General features: G+C 48.7%; 6 protein-coding genes across 6 annotated transcripts; 1 reads left to right on the top strand and 5 right to left on the bottom strand.

Annotated features, from left to right (window-relative positions):
* Positions 1 to 81: 81 nt before the first annotated feature.
* On the bottom strand, positions 82 to 2,916 carry ADE3 (tetrahydrofolate synthase; the record flags this gene model as incomplete). Its single annotated transcript, XM_064895666.1, has 1 exon — positions 82 to 2,916. The coding sequence occupies one exon, from the start codon at positions 2,914 to 2,916 to the stop codon at positions 82 to 84; it is 2,835 nt and encodes a 944-aa protein (XP_064758353.1).
* A 624-nt stretch (positions 2,917 to 3,540) lies between these two features.
* Positions 3,541 to 5,199, bottom strand: LTR64_001284 (uncharacterized protein; the record flags this gene model as incomplete). Its single annotated transcript, XM_064895665.1, has 1 exon — positions 3,541 to 5,199. One exon carries the CDS (start codon positions 5,197 to 5,199, stop codon positions 3,541 to 3,543), a length of 1,659 nt encoding a protein of 552 aa, XP_064758352.1.
* Positions 5,200 to 6,737: 1,538 nt separating this feature from the next.
* LTR64_001283 (uncharacterized protein) lies at positions 6,738 to 7,580 on the top strand (the record flags this gene model as incomplete). The annotated part of the gene is made up of 2 exons (XM_064895664.1): positions 6,738 to 6,774; positions 6,913 to 7,580. 2 exons carry the CDS (start codon positions 6,738 to 6,740, stop codon positions 7,578 to 7,580), a joined length of 705 nt encoding a protein of 234 aa, XP_064758351.1.
* Positions 7,581 to 7,975: 395 nt separating this feature from the next.
* Positions 7,976 to 9,076, bottom strand: LTR64_001282 (uncharacterized protein; the record flags this gene model as incomplete). The annotated part of the gene is made up of 1 exon (XM_064895663.1): positions 7,976 to 9,076. One exon carries the CDS (start codon positions 9,074 to 9,076, stop codon positions 7,976 to 7,978), a length of 1,101 nt encoding a protein of 366 aa, XP_064758350.1.
* A 785-nt stretch (positions 9,077 to 9,861) lies between these two features.
* On the bottom strand, positions 9,862 to 10,353 carry LTR64_001281 (uncharacterized protein; the record flags this gene model as incomplete). Its single annotated transcript, XM_064895662.1, has 1 exon — positions 9,862 to 10,353. The coding sequence occupies one exon, from the start codon at positions 10,351 to 10,353 to the stop codon at positions 9,862 to 9,864; it is 492 nt and encodes a 163-aa protein (XP_064758349.1).
* A 1,646-nt stretch (positions 10,354 to 11,999) lies between these two features.
* On the bottom strand, positions 12,000 to 15,644 carry TOF1 (Topoisomerase 1-associated factor 1; the record flags this gene model as incomplete). Its single annotated transcript, XM_064895661.1, has 1 exon — positions 12,000 to 15,644. One exon carries the CDS (start codon positions 15,642 to 15,644, stop codon positions 12,000 to 12,002), a length of 3,645 nt encoding a protein of 1,214 aa, XP_064758348.1.
* Between the last annotated feature and the right edge of the window lie 22 nt (positions 15,645 to 15,666).

The following is a 15,666-nucleotide window of genomic DNA, read 5'->3' as shown; positions in this document are numbered from 1 at the left end:
AACTCCGTACACGATTCTCATCTATCTACTCCCATGATGACATTGCCTGCTCTATGAAAATGCATTGTCTGCTCAACACATCTAGAAGAGACCGTCAATCTCGCCAGTCTCCGGGTCCACATCGACATTCAAGTACCCTGGCGCAGTCGGTAGACCGGGAATTGTCTGAATGTCCGCAGCGAGCGCATACAGGTAGCCTGCACCCACGGCAAGTCGTACATCTCGAATAGGGACATCAAAACCAGTCGGCGCACCCTTGAGTGCAGGATCGTGCGATAAAGAGTATTGTGTCTTGGCGATGCATATCGGTAAGTGGCCGAAGCCCTGCTTGGTGTATGTATCAATTTTCTTCTGTGCTAGGTCGGAGAATGAGACGGAGGCTGCACCGTACATTTTTTGAGCGATGGCTTCGATGCGAGATTGGATAGATGATGACTCTGTGGTGTCGTAGAGGAAGTTGAAATCTTGACCATTTGGCTTGCTGTTTGCTGCGGCGACGACACCTTTGGCAAGGTCTACTGCACCTTTGCCGCCTTCTGCCCAGTGGTTTGCGAGGATGGCGGACTCTGCACCGGCTTCTAGTGCAGCTTCCTGGATGACCTTAACTTCTGCGTCGGTGTCAGTTTCAAATTTGTTGATGGCCACCACGACTGGGACACCGTAGCTCTTGGCATTCGAAATGTGCTTGGCCAAGTTGACGCAGCCTTTCTTGAGTAAGTCAACGTTTTCAGTGCGATATTCCTCGGCCAGTGCTGCGCCAGGTGAAATCTCGGGGCCGCCACCGTGAACTTTGAGTGCTCTGATTGTGGCGACAATTACCACAACATCAGGCACAAGACCAGACGCACGGCATTTAATGTTGAAGAAGCGCTCGCCGCCCATGGTGAAGTCGAAACCAGCTTCTGTGATAACGTAGCCCGCTTTCTCGGCGGGATCCTCGTTTGGCTCAGTGCCTGCCAATTTCAGGGCAAGTTTATCCGCCAGAATAGAGCTGTTTCCAATCGAGATATTGGCGAAGGGCCCTGCATGGACAAAAACTGGTGTACCTTCGAGAGACTGCATGAGATTAGGTTTGATAGCATCTTTCATAAGAGCTGTAAGCGCGCCACCAACGCCAAGATCGTCACAAGTCACTGGATCACCGGCCTTGGAGGTACCTATAACCATTTTTCCAAGTCTTTCTCTCATGTCTCTGAGGTCGTTGCTGAGTGCAAGGACTGCCATGCATTCACTTGCAACCGAGATGTCGAAGCCAGTTTCTCGAGTGTGGCCCTTTTCGGTCGATGCCTGGCCAACAGTAATGCCTCGAAGGTGGCGGTCGTTCACATCCAATACTCTTCGCCAGGTGATAGTTTCAGGGTCAATATCAAGTCTTGCAAACCGAGTTACCTCCTCTGGAGTCAGGACATCAGGGTCAGTCTTGTCGATGCCAAGCTTCTTCAATCTTCGGAACATGACTGGAGCGAATTCGCGTTTGCCCTTCTTCGCGGGGACCAAGCGCCGATATAATGGACCATCCTTCTGGGTGTTTTCGTGGAACATTCTTGTTTCGATAGCAGCTGCCAGCAGATTGTTTGCAGCGGTAACGGCATGTATGTCACCTGTAAGATGAAGGTTGAACTCATCCATAGGAATGACTTGACTGTAGCCGCCACCTGCAGCACCGCCTTTGATGCCGAAGGTTGGACCCATGGAGGGCTGTCTCACATTTGCGAAGGTGATCTTGCCTAGATGAGCTCCCATTGCCTGCGATAGACCCATAGTTGTAGTGGATTTGCCTTCACCCAGTGGCGTAGGTGTTATACCAGCTATCAGAATGTACTTGCCATTTTTGCGGTGCTCGAGTCGCTTGAGCAACGACAGATCTACTTTGGCTTTGTATGCACCATATGGTTCGAGCTCATGCGGTGCAATACCGACCTCGGTGGCCACTTGTGTGATCTGTTTGGGGTGCTGAGACCGTGAGATGGCGATGTCAGAAGGTACAGGCTGCTTGATATTGATTGGGAGAGAGGTGACCTTTCTGGATTTGAGGTTCTCGAAGTAAGTCGTGGCAGCTTCGACAACGTTCTGTAGCAGCATAGCGACAGTCATAGGACCAACACCACCTGGCACAGGCGTTACGTACGACGCAACCTCTACAGCAGATTCGTAGTCGACGTCACCAACCAGTCTCTGACCAGACTTTTTCGAGTCGTCCGGAATGTAATTTGTACCGACGTCGATAACCACAGCACCAGGCTTTAGCCAATCGCCCTTGACGAAATGAGGCTTCCCTATTGCAGCTACCAGAATATCAGCTTGCTTAATGACTTCTGGCAGATTGGCTGTCTTCGAATGGCACACAGTGACAGTTGCGTCAGCGTTCTTAAGCAGATAGCTGACAGGACTGCCGACAATGTCACTTCTTCCAAGCACAACAGCAGTCTTGCCCTTAGGATCTATGTTGGCCTCCTTCAGCAAGACCATAACACCCTTTGGTGTACAGGGAATGAAGAATGGCTTGCCTCCTCTTTTAGCTAGTTCACCAATATTTGTGGCACCGAAGCCATCTACATCTTTCTCGTCAAGGACAGCGGAAGTGATCGTGTGCTCGGACAGGTGCTTCGGTAAGGGTAGCTGAACCAGGATGCCATGCACGGAAGAGTCGTTGTTGTACGTATAGATCTGCTGCAGGATCTCTGGTTCAGTGACGGTATCAGGTAGGTGGACGAGTTCGCAGTCAATCGAAGCCTCTTCAGCTGCCTTCAGCTTCATTCGAACATAGGTGGATGAATCTGGTCGATCGCCAACCTGAATGATTTTTAAACATGGCTTGAATCTAGGATTGCTCTTCTGAGTTTCTTCTATCTGTGCATGCAATTTTTCTCGAATACTTTTTGCTATGGCCGTGCCATCGATCTTCGTGCCTGTCATGGTTGTGCCGGAGATTGAGCGACGGGAGGGTCCCCGTATATGCTGACAGCTTCTATCTGACAGCGAAGGTCGGCTCAGTATCCTATGTAGGGTTTGGGTACAGGTTTTATACGACAGGGCTCGAGAACGAGCACGAGGAGAATATTTGAATATTGGATGAGGGGAAGAAAATTGTTCGGACGATCGTTGTCTAAGGGTCGATACTCGGACGAAGGCTCGCATCTTATGACGATCAAAAGTTTCTATGCACTACTTGGAGCCGCGTGTCGAGCACCAACAGACAGCAGAGCAAGCATTTCGAACATAAACCTGTCGAAACTGCACTTCAGCACATCCGATGCAAATTTCTCAATTTCATCACGAATCGTGACTCTAACGCAAGTTTCCGCATTCCTGGATCTTCCCCTGGATGTGTGGCCGATCACTGGCCGGAAGCTACAGCTATACCGGCCATTGATTCAGCGGCGGACAATGTGCTGCTCGATCCGATCCGTAGCTGCCACGACACGTGAGCTCCTTCCAAGGCGGACGTACCTTCAAGCTCTTAACGCAACCGCAACGTAAACACTGTACAGGTTGTTGGTGGAACGGAGTGATACGTTTGTACTCGCAAAGCGTGGCCGTCTAACACCCAGTTTCGTGCAATGCTAGCTTCCATAGTGGCTCTTTCAGTCTCAGTGCACTTCTCATTCCCGCTTCAGCATTTGTCATGCTTTGCTCTTGCGCTTTATCTTTTCCTTGAGCTGGAGAAACGCGTCGCTTTTCTTTTCGCTTCTCAACTAAACTCAGCAGATCCTTTGCTGCACTTCCTGCGAGCCTCCTTTCCAGATCTGAGCAGATCCTATCACGCCAATGGAGAAGATCATCCAGCGTCAACCCTCGAGTCGTGAGATTTTTTGACCACTTTTCCGCATCGACTGTTTCAACACCTGGTGGCATCGAGATCCGCAGAATTCCATCCAATATATCGAGCAAGAGGAAGATTGTGTAGATCTCAGTCGGCGTGTGTCCACCAACGAAGCGCTGCGGATTGACGAGAAAATACACCCAGAGCATATTAATCAGTGCTATGTCAAATGCTTGGCTTTGCAACCCCAGCAGTGTCAATCTCATAGCTATTTGCGGGTAGTCGCCCGTTGTGTACAGGGTGGGATGCTCGAGAAATCGCTCGGAATGATCCATTGCTGCCATGGCTTTGCTCAGAGAGTTCCCACCCTGCTTCTTGACCTGCTGAGGGACAGAACGTATTGTCTTTTGTGCCCATTGTCCAAATTGTGCTGATAAGTCTGGATGTGATTCTATGAGCTGTGCCGCAGCCTTGACATCGCACTGACACTTTCCACACTCACAGTGGAAGAAGTAGTCTTCCATCAACTTTGCTCTGCGTGCCTCAACTGCCACTGTAGGAACAATATAGCAGTTGAGAAGTTCCTCACCCTCTTTGATTTCTCTCAGTGGGATGATTTGGATGAAAGTCTTCCGTTCGTCTTCTGAAAGATTCGTCGAGTCCATCCAGCCACTAGCCATCGTGTGTTGAGGTCTATGAATTGATATATTGGGTTCGCAGGAATGATTAAGCTTTCCTATTAGAGGATCAAGCATGACGCCTATACCTCCATAGATGGGTGTCGGAAGCTCATTGGCATTCGATTTCATAATGAAGATGAGTCTTTGGATCATTGTCACGCTCATACCTGATGTGGCCAGATGTTTAATGGTTTCCGCCATGTCTGTAAGGTTCGATCGACCTCTTCCCGCGAGTATCTGTTCATGTGAGTCCAGACCTATTACACGATCCCACTCTTCGTCTGACACTAGACCTCGATCTTTGAGGAGTACCATCCGCAGTACTGCCCTCATCATAGAGGATGGCAAATTGTTTTGTACCTTCTTAAACACTTTGCATTCGTATTTGTGGTAAGCATGCCAGGACTTCACTTGGCAATCCCTGCCACAGAAGCGAGCAATATGACAACCATTACACGTCTTGAGATCCATCGACGTGTATCCATATCCGGGAAGTGGCAAAGGATTTGACGTGATGACGAGGCAATGATAGCAGGTTGTTGGGAGAAATTCTGGATCCATTGCCATCATCGTAGGGTATTTCAACGAGCAGATGGGCTCCGTGACAGGTAAAGCCTTCAACGTTGTCACTCCTTCACCTCTCGAGGGCACTTTTTCGAGCCTTAGCACATTCGCATACCTAACATCAATGTAAGAAACACTCGTACCCTTCCGCTGCTCCAGCAGGGAGTCGAGGAGAGAATCCATTTCGTCCATTGTGCGTCTATGGAATAGTCATTCCCTGGCAGCCTTCTGCAATTAGTCTTTAGTAATAAAATGTCTGCAATCACATCCAGATAGCTCAGAAAACAATACAAGCCCGACTTGTGTTAGCAAAAATTTCTGGGTATAGTAGGATTATCATCAAAACCCGGGATTGCGTTGACCAACAGCTTGCAGGTCATTCGGCACTTAGGCGATATCTTCTCAACCTGAACTCAATGACGAGAAATAAAATCAAAAGAGCAGACTGTGGAAAAGAACGTTGGCAATATGATTGTGATTGTTCTTTCCCGCGATGAAGAAAAGATTGTTCGTCTTTCTCGGAGGAGCGCCAAGACTTGAATGCGAGCAGTGCTTTGCATAACCTCAGCGAGTGCGCTGCCTCTTCACAAGCTCTACGTACTTGACAAATTGAAAACTGCTCCTGGAAGACTCTGACGTGAAGTATTGAAGCACACTATATGTCATAATCGTGAACTCTTCGTTGAAGCTGAGAAACTGCTAGGCATGTTAAGAAGGTATTGTACGAATGGAAAGAGCAGTCAGCCTGTGAACACAAGGCAATAAGTGCCTTCCATACTTTGATACGTCGGGGTCTAAGTGGTATACTCGAGAAGAACACATCAAGCCCGACTGCTACTCGAGTACGATCTCTCCCCATCATGGTGGTGGAGGAATCCCCATAAGCACATCAAGAGTTTGTCGATCAGTCTGTCATTTTCTGGCAATCTCCTGAAGTCTAGGTTGTCGCCGTCACTATCCGAAAGTATATCGATAAGCTCAATGCCACACCTAGGAGATTGGCAAGCGCTCGGATGCTTGAGAGACCATATCCTGACGACGAATCCGAACGTCTTCACAAACATCGCGACTGCTCAACATTTCTACAACCATGCGCACCAATGAGAGCGCAATCCATATTCAAATATCAGAGTAAAGGAGCAATATGTGGAGAAGTGGACTCTGTCGGATCGAAAAGGTTAACGGAAAGACAGAACGCAGCAGTACAGTATATCACGTTGGTGTAGCAAATGATGATGCAGATATATCGCAAGCGTCTACAAAACCAAATCATATCCCCTTGACCTTGAGTATATAGAGAGAGTTTTCAAACCATCCATCCAGTGTTTCGCATGGTATCGAGCCATACGAACCGGAAAATTTACGGATCTGAGGAGCGCAAAGAATCGAGCAAAAATAGGGGGCTGAAACAGGAGCGGAGAAGAGTATAATAAAACCGCCTTATGCTTCGATCGTGGAGTCAAAGTTCGGCAACCTATGACGACTTGCGGCCGAGTAGCGTGAAACAAACCTACCACGTAGACCCCTAACGTATACTGCTGATTTGTGGTTGAACGGTAAAGACAAAGCCCCAGTCTCTCGATTCCGATGAGGGTCTGGAGTCAGGGCATGTTGCAAACAAAGGGGATGAATCTCGCTCACTGGACGCGGACCCAGCAAAGGTGACAATAAGGTCATGACGCCCCGGCTGTCCTTTGTCGTGAATCACTGCTGTACTAGTACTATAGAATATGCCCAATTTCTTGCACATCTTCTTTTACCTTGATTGTACACACCACTGACACTCGTTAAATTTCATACTTCGTTAGATTTTAGACATCGATCAGCATTTAACTGACACAACAATGCGACAATCATTGTCTCTTACAGCACTTCTGCTGACGTTCGTTACCACAACTCTCGCAGGTACTGCGATCGTGAAGAACAATTGCGGCAGCACAGTCTACTTTGCTTCGATCAAGCAAAGCGTTCATGCTGCCTTTCAACCTCTGCCGGCCGGTGGTTATTCAGAGTCTTACAATCTCGACAACGTCGGCATTTCGATCAAGCTGTCCCCGAATGCCAATGGCGCTCCCGTGACACAATTTGAGTATACATGGACAAAGGGCAACAAGATGGTCGCCTATGATATCTCCAACATCGACGGCAACCCATTCGCCATGCAGGGAATGTCACTCGCACCGTCGATTGCGACTCCCGACGCTTTCCCAAGTTGTGTTACTGTGGATTGCCCTGCTGGTCAGGACTATTGCGATGCAGCATACAACCTGCCTGATGACGTCCGGACAAAAGTCTGCCCTGACAATGCCGATCTCATCTTCACTCTTTGTCCTGGCGGCGGTAGTGCTGCTCCACCCTCCAACAGTGCTGCTCCACCAGCGAGCAGCGCCACAGACAGCGACGATACACCAGCTCCATCTACTTCTGCAGTCCAGCAACCAAGCCAAGCTCCTACAAAGGCAACGACACCAGCCGCAAGCCCAACCGCGGCAGCAACATCAACAGGCTGGACTCGAACCCGAACTCGAGGAGGCCATCAACGAAGAAGAGGACATTACCAGCATTTCGACTGAGCTGCGATAGGGAAATATCATGAGGAGTCAAAGGCGTTGTAGGTTGGGCTGTGCCGGAGTTGACGTACACGAGCGTCTTGCTGGGTCATTGGGTGGCTTGGGCTAAAAACAGCATCTGATTATACATGGGACATTGGCCAAGGTTACTACAGAATTGTATAGCCTTGTCTGGTAGACAATCGGGACCAGGTACCAGCATATAGATGAAGACTCAGGAGAGCTTCGCCATCGTCTCATCTAGCTTTAGCATATCGAACAAAGCTTCTTGCTTGCTACTCTTTCGCAGGCTCCAGTGTCGTAGAAGACAGTCGTGTTTCTCACTGATCCGCTCTCTGTGTATAAGTTTATGTGATGTGTCGTGTATGTGCCTCTCTCACTGCGCAAGGGTATTTCATCTATAATGACTCATCGTGACCTGGATAGCAAGTGTCTCCTTGCTTCCTGATTGAATCCATTATATCTAGTACATGTAGAGTTTCGGACCAGGGCATGATTGCATTTTCTTTCCTGCCAGCTAGCACATCCAATGCTGTGCTGTCGGCCTCATAGATGAAACCTCTGCCAATCTGCGCAAAATCATGTTTCGTACCTTCTCCTCTTTGCAGCGATCCCGAATTTGGATCTCCCTCCATCTTGGGGTAGACAGTGAACGAGAGAGGCAGAGACGTTGTTGGGCCTTCGACTTCTATTAGGCCATTTGTGCCCCAAATGGTGCAGAAGACATTGGGGTGGCCATTAGATTTTGAGCTGGAGGTTACGATTCCCTGTCTGCCGGTAGAGGGGTATTGGAGGAGAATGCTCGTGGTCACTTCGATTCCGTCTTCGTGGCTTTGGATGCCCAAGGCGATGGGCTTCTCTGAATGGCCAGGTGAGCCGGGATCCAAAGTAAGTAGCGCCCACGTCAAGGAGTAAATGCCTGTGTCGAGTAGGGTGCCCGCGCCCAGAGACAAGTCTTTGTATCTAGAGGATTGGGGCAAGGACTCGATATCAATTTCAATAGCAAAATCGGCGAAAGTACGATACACGTCACCGATGACTTTCTCCTCAAACAACAGCTTTCTTAGGCGATGTATCAGGGGTCGAAAACGCAGCCACATTGCTTCCATAACATATACTCCCTTGGCCTTGGCGGCATCGAATACCTCCCTAGCTTCCTTGGCATTTATCGTAAATGCCTTTTCACAAAGTATGTTCTTACCAGCAGCAATAGCATCCAGCATGTTCTGCTTGTGAAACGCATGTGGAGTGCCGATGTAAACCACGTCTACATCAGGGTCAGAGTATACAGCTTCGTAGCTGTCGTAGAGCTTCGGGGAGGCGTTCGGGCAGTACTTCTGCGCGAATTCATCACATCTCTTCAGGTCTCTCCCGCCAATACTCTGAATGATATGCTTGATAGGGGCGTCAGGTCGCTCAATCAAGAGGTCCTCAACGAACCATGATGAGATCAAGCCGACAGCGATAATGCCCCAGCGGATCGAAGGCTTTTCGGACATGTTTGCAGACAGATAGAGAGCACGACTTGGCCAATAAAAGGAGCGAAGGTAGTCAGCAAGTTCTGGGGCGCGAAAGGAGGTGGAAGGAAGGATCGATCGTGGCTTGTGAGAATTGACCCCTTCCGAAGCTGTACAGAGTCTATGAGCCGGCAAATGCTAAGAAAATCTTTGGCGCTCATCGTCGGAAGGCGGCAGAGCGGTGAACGGAATCATTGCCGCCTCTGGGGCCTGTTATCGCAGAGTAGAACTGTGATGTTTGCATTCCTCTCTACAGACAACGCAATTTTCTTCTAAAGTTTTACAACACGAACACCAAGCAAGTGGTATGACAACGCGGCTTAGTAGCATCGTTCGAGAAAATTTCACCAATATCCTACCACGCAGTCACGTCTTATCGCGTGTCACACGACCAACCTCCTTCTCTACCATCTCAATCGAGCACGAATTGAACCGGGACACGTTACATACCAAAAAGTTGATAATACCTCGCGACTTCCTTCGATAACGAGCAGAAGCAAAAATGGCACGAATCACCAAGTTCTTCTCATACCTCCATTCGATAATGCTACATGTTCACCAGCAGCAATATCACAACCTATCGCGTCTTGTCCAGCCGCAGATCCGGAATATCGCCGATAGTTTTACAGTCATCTCGCCAAAGACAAAGAAAGCTATTGGGATGCAGCTGCCGCGGCTGACAAGAAATCAACCTCAAGGTTCTTTGAGGAGCGCAACATACAAGAGATGAGCATCCTTCTAAGAGTCTTCATGTATGACCTAAAGTGCTAAGGTTTGCGCTTGAAACCCTCCCAGCCTGTCTGCCACTCATCATCCGCCAGGCTCTCTTTCACTCGAGTCGCCTTGGCTGCCGTTCCTCTCGACGGCGGTTTCTTGGAAGAAGAATACATATCTGAAGGTGCATCACTAGCATTTACCTCCGATTTTCCACATCGAGATCTCTTGAAAGAACCTGCCCACTTTCTTTGTACAGGCTTTGCTGTCCTGCTTTCGACCCATCGCTCATATGCATGCGAACCCCATCTTTCGTTCTCGGATTGATGGCTTCGCTCTGGTGTCTGAGTTGCAGAGCTCGTTTTAATGGTCGCAAAGCCCTTCTCGATGATCTGCTCGTATGCGGTCCGAAGAGTCTGGAATCTTGCTGTCGATTCTGGCCCTGCTTTGTCTGGGTGATGCAGTAGGGCTGATTTTCGGTACGCCTGTTTGACTTCACTCTCTGTGCTCGAGCTTGCGACGCCGAGGATTTGGTATGGATTCATTCTAGTTCGTTGAAGCAGAATATGGGAGAACTTATGGAGTCGTTGTGTAAGGATCTCAAAATGGCCTCTGGGTAAGGTAATTGCGTTTGTGTCGTCACAAAACCAGCATGTTCGAAGTGATACGAAGTAATGCGGCGCTGGCCAGTCATGTCTGGCTGCACTAGTCAAGCAGGTAAACCAAAACTTCATTCGCTTAATAACACTTTCCAAACTGGATTAATCGTTCAAGTACGTCTGTTGTCCCTTAGCACTAGCCTCAGGTCGTGAAGACCTCGGCGTGTGTTGCATAGTGGGCCATTGCATGTACGCCATACCTTCGTCTTCCATGTTTCTTTGCAAGACCTACTGGCTCCTGCTCATCTCATCTCTTCACTTCCAATCATCTTTACCCCGATACACAGCTAGTGAGGCGCTAACTTCCGACGATCGATGCCCGTTGAAGGTGAAGCTCATTGGTCTCGGCAGATTCAATCGATTGTACAACGGTGTTGCAAGCATTGCTGTTGTTGCTACCGAGCGTGTGGTGTCGAGCTTCTTCACCCTCCCCTCCCTTCTTGTAGTTACAAACGAGCTGGACATGATCCGCGTACTCCTCTCTTACAGCCTCATCTTTTTCACGTTCGAGATCCTTCCGCTGAAACTCCTCCTCTTGCGGATTGGGAAATGGTGAATCTTGTCGTGATCATGAGCTGCTGATCTGAACTTCTTACGTGGTGTGTCTTGTCGAGGTTTTTATTCTGGCTTGTACTTATGCCTGGCTCTAAGCCTTGCTTTTGGTCTTGCTTCGATCTGCTCGCTCTTTTGAGCTTGAGTTCTTGAAGGTCGAATTGACTGGTCTTTCGCCTTCTGTCTCTCTTTCTGCTCCCGAAGAGTGGTTGTCTCCGCTTTCAAAGCAGTGTTCGAGTCCTTCATTTTGCCCACGCCTGTTTGACCTGCTTCGACAGGAGAGGGGTCCATATTGGCTGACGAAGAGTTATCACTACTGTGCTTTAAGACGGAAATCTCAGAAATTAAAGTCTGTTATCTGAGTGCGCCTGGGATCTTATATCGCTGAGTGTTCAGCGGTCACACCTTGAAGTGAACGTGAAGTCATGCAAAGTAGATTCTGGCTTGCTCAATCATCTCATTGTCACCCTATTAGTGATTGACATTGTTCTGAGACAATCTCTTGGATGCCTCGTCCTTGTCCAAATTATTCTCAATAGAACTCGAGTCACCATTGACTCTTGCTCGAAGGCCGTTTTGGTCGTCTCTAGCAGAAATCTGGGCGATGTGAATCTTCATTCTGACGATGGCTGAGATGAACTCCACACGCCTAGGGAACCTTACAGACTCTGTCGACAGCAAGTTCTACTTAGAATTGAAATATGCCTGTGAGCTGTCAGTGTGAAGCTTACCTGAAGTGCCGCGGATTAGTGACGCTGCACTATGGCATTCGCTTGCCGCAGTTGAGCATGTGATGCCTTCCCCTCAATTCTGAACCTTTCGACTACGCAGACTGCATACATTGTAGCGTGACACGACTTCACTTTAATAGTTTGATCGAAGATGTACTAAGTAGAGCGAGATTGAAGATTGACGAGTGAACTAATTTGCCTCTCTGATTAACAAGAATAATGAAGTCTAAAGGCTCTACTATTGCCATTTCAATCCTCCTCCTCCTCATCATCCTCAACAACGAAACCTCCGCGAGATCGTCTAGCTGTAGCAAGTTGTGAAGCGGGAACGATAGTGTCCTCCTCGTCCTCAATGTCAAGATCAGAATCTGAAGCGTCTTCGTCCACTGCACCTATTTTGCCTCCCGGAGCCGGCACTTTCACCTGTTTGCCCTGACGCAATTCCTGCAAAGCTTTGCGCCGTGCCTGAGTAGATGACTTTGTAGGTGGCGGTGACGATGGCGGAGTATCCTCATCCTGGTCTGACTCAACGTCCGTGTTCCTGGATGGAAGTGAAGACGGCAGAGCACTACCTTGCTCAGGTGCTTCATCCATCTCCACGTTTTCGTCCTCCTCGTCACTACCATCTTCACCTTGCAACCTCGCCATGATCTTGCGCCGCTTCGTCAAAGTCGCTTCATCTACCTCTTCAGCTGCACCACTAGAGATCATCTGGCCCTTGACCTTCGCAGCTTGTGCTTTGCGAAGCTCTTCTTCTTTAGCAAAGAATAACTTGTCGGCTTCCTCATCGGTCTCATCGTCTGAATCTCGGATATAAGCTTCAGATTTGAACTTCTGCCGTCGAGCAAGTACGGCCTCTTGTCTTCGCCTGCGACGTTCTTGACGTGCTGCGTCATCCTCACTATTGTCATTTTCATCATCTGACCTCTGCTTACGCTTCTTGCTTTTTGCGGCTCGTTTTTCGCGAAGCTGATCCAATGCTGATTTACTCCGGCGTGGATTGTCAGGGAATAGAAATTCACTTTCTTCTGGTAGAGGGCCGTCATCACCTTCAGAATCATCAATAAAGTTGTCCCTTGGAGCTTCTCCATCCTCGTTGACATCTTCATAACTCCGAGTCACACGATTGTCTTTGCGAATACGACGAAGTAGGTCTTCCGGTTGATCGTCCTCATTCTCTGGCTGCCAATGTGTAATTGAGTATTGTGTGATAGCTTCTTTCGAATCTCGCAAGTGCGAGGCTGATACAGTGGAAGGAACGATCCAGGTAGCATCTGGTGTGTCGGATTTGTCGTTGATCTCTTCCACCATACCGACGAGCTTCATCAACAGCTTCAAACGAGCATTCTTGAACGTTGCGATCTTAATTTCGTCCCTACCTGCAGTCACAGATATGTATGATGGTGCTGCTGGTGGCATGTCAGTAGTCGTAGTAAGCTTCTTATCAGCTAAGGGATCTCCATCAGCTGTTGCTGCAGCTATGGTTTCCGCTTCTCGAGCTTCAGCTTCGGCCTCCCAGGCGTGCCGTTCGTCAAAAGCTCTGCAGACGATAGTATTGACCCAATCAACCAGAGCATTCTTTTGATCTCTTAGTAATACAGTGACAATGATGGCTATCTGCTCTTTTCGATCTCGAGCCGAAGCGTTCCTGACCTCAAGCTCAGCTGGTGATCTGGTGCTTGTGGATGTCTGCTTGTCGTACCCATGTTCCAGGTAGTATGTTGTGGCAGGGACTTTGCTGAAAAGAACTTCAACGAGAAGGTCCGGCCTCTGATCGACTTTCTTGAGCATCTTCCTGAAGAGCTGTTTCGTAAGCTCCTGCCACTCATTGAACATGGCATGGGTCTCGGGAAGAGCCTCAGGCCCTTGAAGTAATTTGTACAACAGGCTGATTATATCAAGACGGTAAAGCAAGATCGCCTGGTCCTGCTTGAATGCGGCCCGGTAAAGGAAACGATGGATTCGTTTCAGCTGCTCTATACTTAGATCCTTGTAGAATGTGAGTTGGGAGATGTACGTGTCGATCGAAGACTGGGTCACGAATTTGGCAGCAAACCGTTTAAAGTCGAACTTTCTTTCTTTGGTGACCTGGACAACGTCCATTATGTCCTCATGCTCCGACTCTTCATCCTCGTTCTCACCCGTTGCCTCATCTGGCGATCTCTGCTGCCGTTGTGCTTCTCTCCTTTTATGGCGTGCTTTACGCTTTGACTTGATCTGTAAATCAACGTTTTCTTTGGAGTACCTCTCGAGTAACCTCAGGAAGACATGAGCAAGTTCTGTACACGCATCGAGGTAGCCGAGACCTTGATCCTTATAACCATTCAAGAGAAGCCTTACACGATCGTGCGTTGTCTCTTCGTAGAAAATCCGGTTCTGAATGTTCTCGGCTATTTCTTGATCTTCTTCCAGCGGACTTTGAGCCATGTCTTGAACCATAAGCAAAATTTCGGTGAAACATCGCATGCTTGCGTTGAGGTCCTGCCAGGCTTTGTCGTCCCAAGACATCTGCATATAGCGATTGAGAGTGATGAATGTCTCCTGATTCAACACGCAGGCAACCAGAGCATAGCTTTCAGGGTCGAACTCGGTCTGTGCTTTGGAAGCGCTGGCGTCTTTCTGTTTGTGCTCACGTCTTGCTCGTTCTGCTTTCAAGAACCAGGCGACCACATAAAAGAACTGTCGATAATTGATTGGTAGTAGTCGTTCGGCTTCTCGCTCAATGGCTTTGCGTAGATGTGTAAATAGAGGGTTGAAACCAGAGTCCAAGAATTCTTCCACGAAGTTTCGTAGTTGCTCAGATGCTGTTGTTGACAAGTACTCTTTTTGATCAAAGTCGTGCATGCTGTATTCCATGTCCTTGCGCTTTCTCATAGGCTTGTTCCACTTTTTGTTGTTGTCTACGTTGAACATCGCAGTCTTGTCGCTCTTCAAATTGTCCTGACCGGAGACAGCCTTCATCTGCTTGTCGTTACCCTTAACCCAGATCATGGTTCCGAAACGGCCATGCCTACTCCATTCTTTCTTCTTTGCTTGTGTATGCATGCTCTTTTCAGCTGTCAAAGTTTCTCTGAGATCGTCAATCGCGACTTTCTTGCGTTGTACCTGGTTCATCCACAGCTTTTCAACGTCGACCCCCTTGATAAGGTTGAACATAATTTCGAGAATGACCACGTCCATCAGATTGTAGTCTTCACCCATGTTCGAGCACATTGTCAGAAGGAGGGCAAAGACGTCTTGAGCTCGGAAGGTCTCAATCGTTGCTGATCGCGAGACTTCGTTGTCGAGGCCTTGGGAGGGTAGGTTCGGGGTCTGGCGAATAGTTGCAATGTTCCGGATGAAGTAGAGCATTAGCTTGATGATAGCTTCGTCTCGTGGTGTGCGTTCGTCCCTCCTCACAGCTAGAGCCGGCAGAGCTGTTCTGATTGCCTGTCTCAGCACGCTCGTTGTGTCCCAATGCAATACTGCGGCTTTATATTTGACTTGGGCTTGAAGGATGTATGGAGTATGACGATGATGGTTGAGTGTCATCTCCTCGTGCTCGATTGGCCAGGTGAGAGGAACCAGAAGTTCGAGAGCAGCAAGCGCGAGCCTTGACCTGGATTTCTCATTCTTTCCGTTCTCTTTCCATAGCGATAGGATGGGTAGTAAATCACCTCGAACCAAGTTCGCTTCTGCCATACACCTGGCCACATCTAGCCGGTTGGTCTTCTCGTCATAGAGCTTCAGCCATCTCTTCAAGTCTCGAAGTACAGCAATGGCATCGTCTCCCAGCACATATCTGCCTGTCTCATCCGATCCAGTACCTCCAAGCGCGTTAACAAGACTGTATACATATGCTCGTACTTCGGGATCGATCGTCTTCGATTTGCTGAAAGGATTTTCGTCCTCCATTTTCCCTACTGACGAGTCGCAC

The sequence above is a fragment of the Lithohypha guttulata genome (assembly GCF_036872675.1).
Source record: "Lithohypha guttulata strain CCFEE 5908 chromosome Unknown scaffold_1, whole genome shotgun sequence".
Lineage (NCBI taxonomy): Eukaryota > Fungi > Ascomycota > Eurotiomycetes > Chaetothyriales > Trichomeriaceae > Lithohypha > Lithohypha guttulata.
Note: the sequence above shows the minus strand (reverse complement) of the source record. Positions and strands in the feature narration are given on the sequence as shown.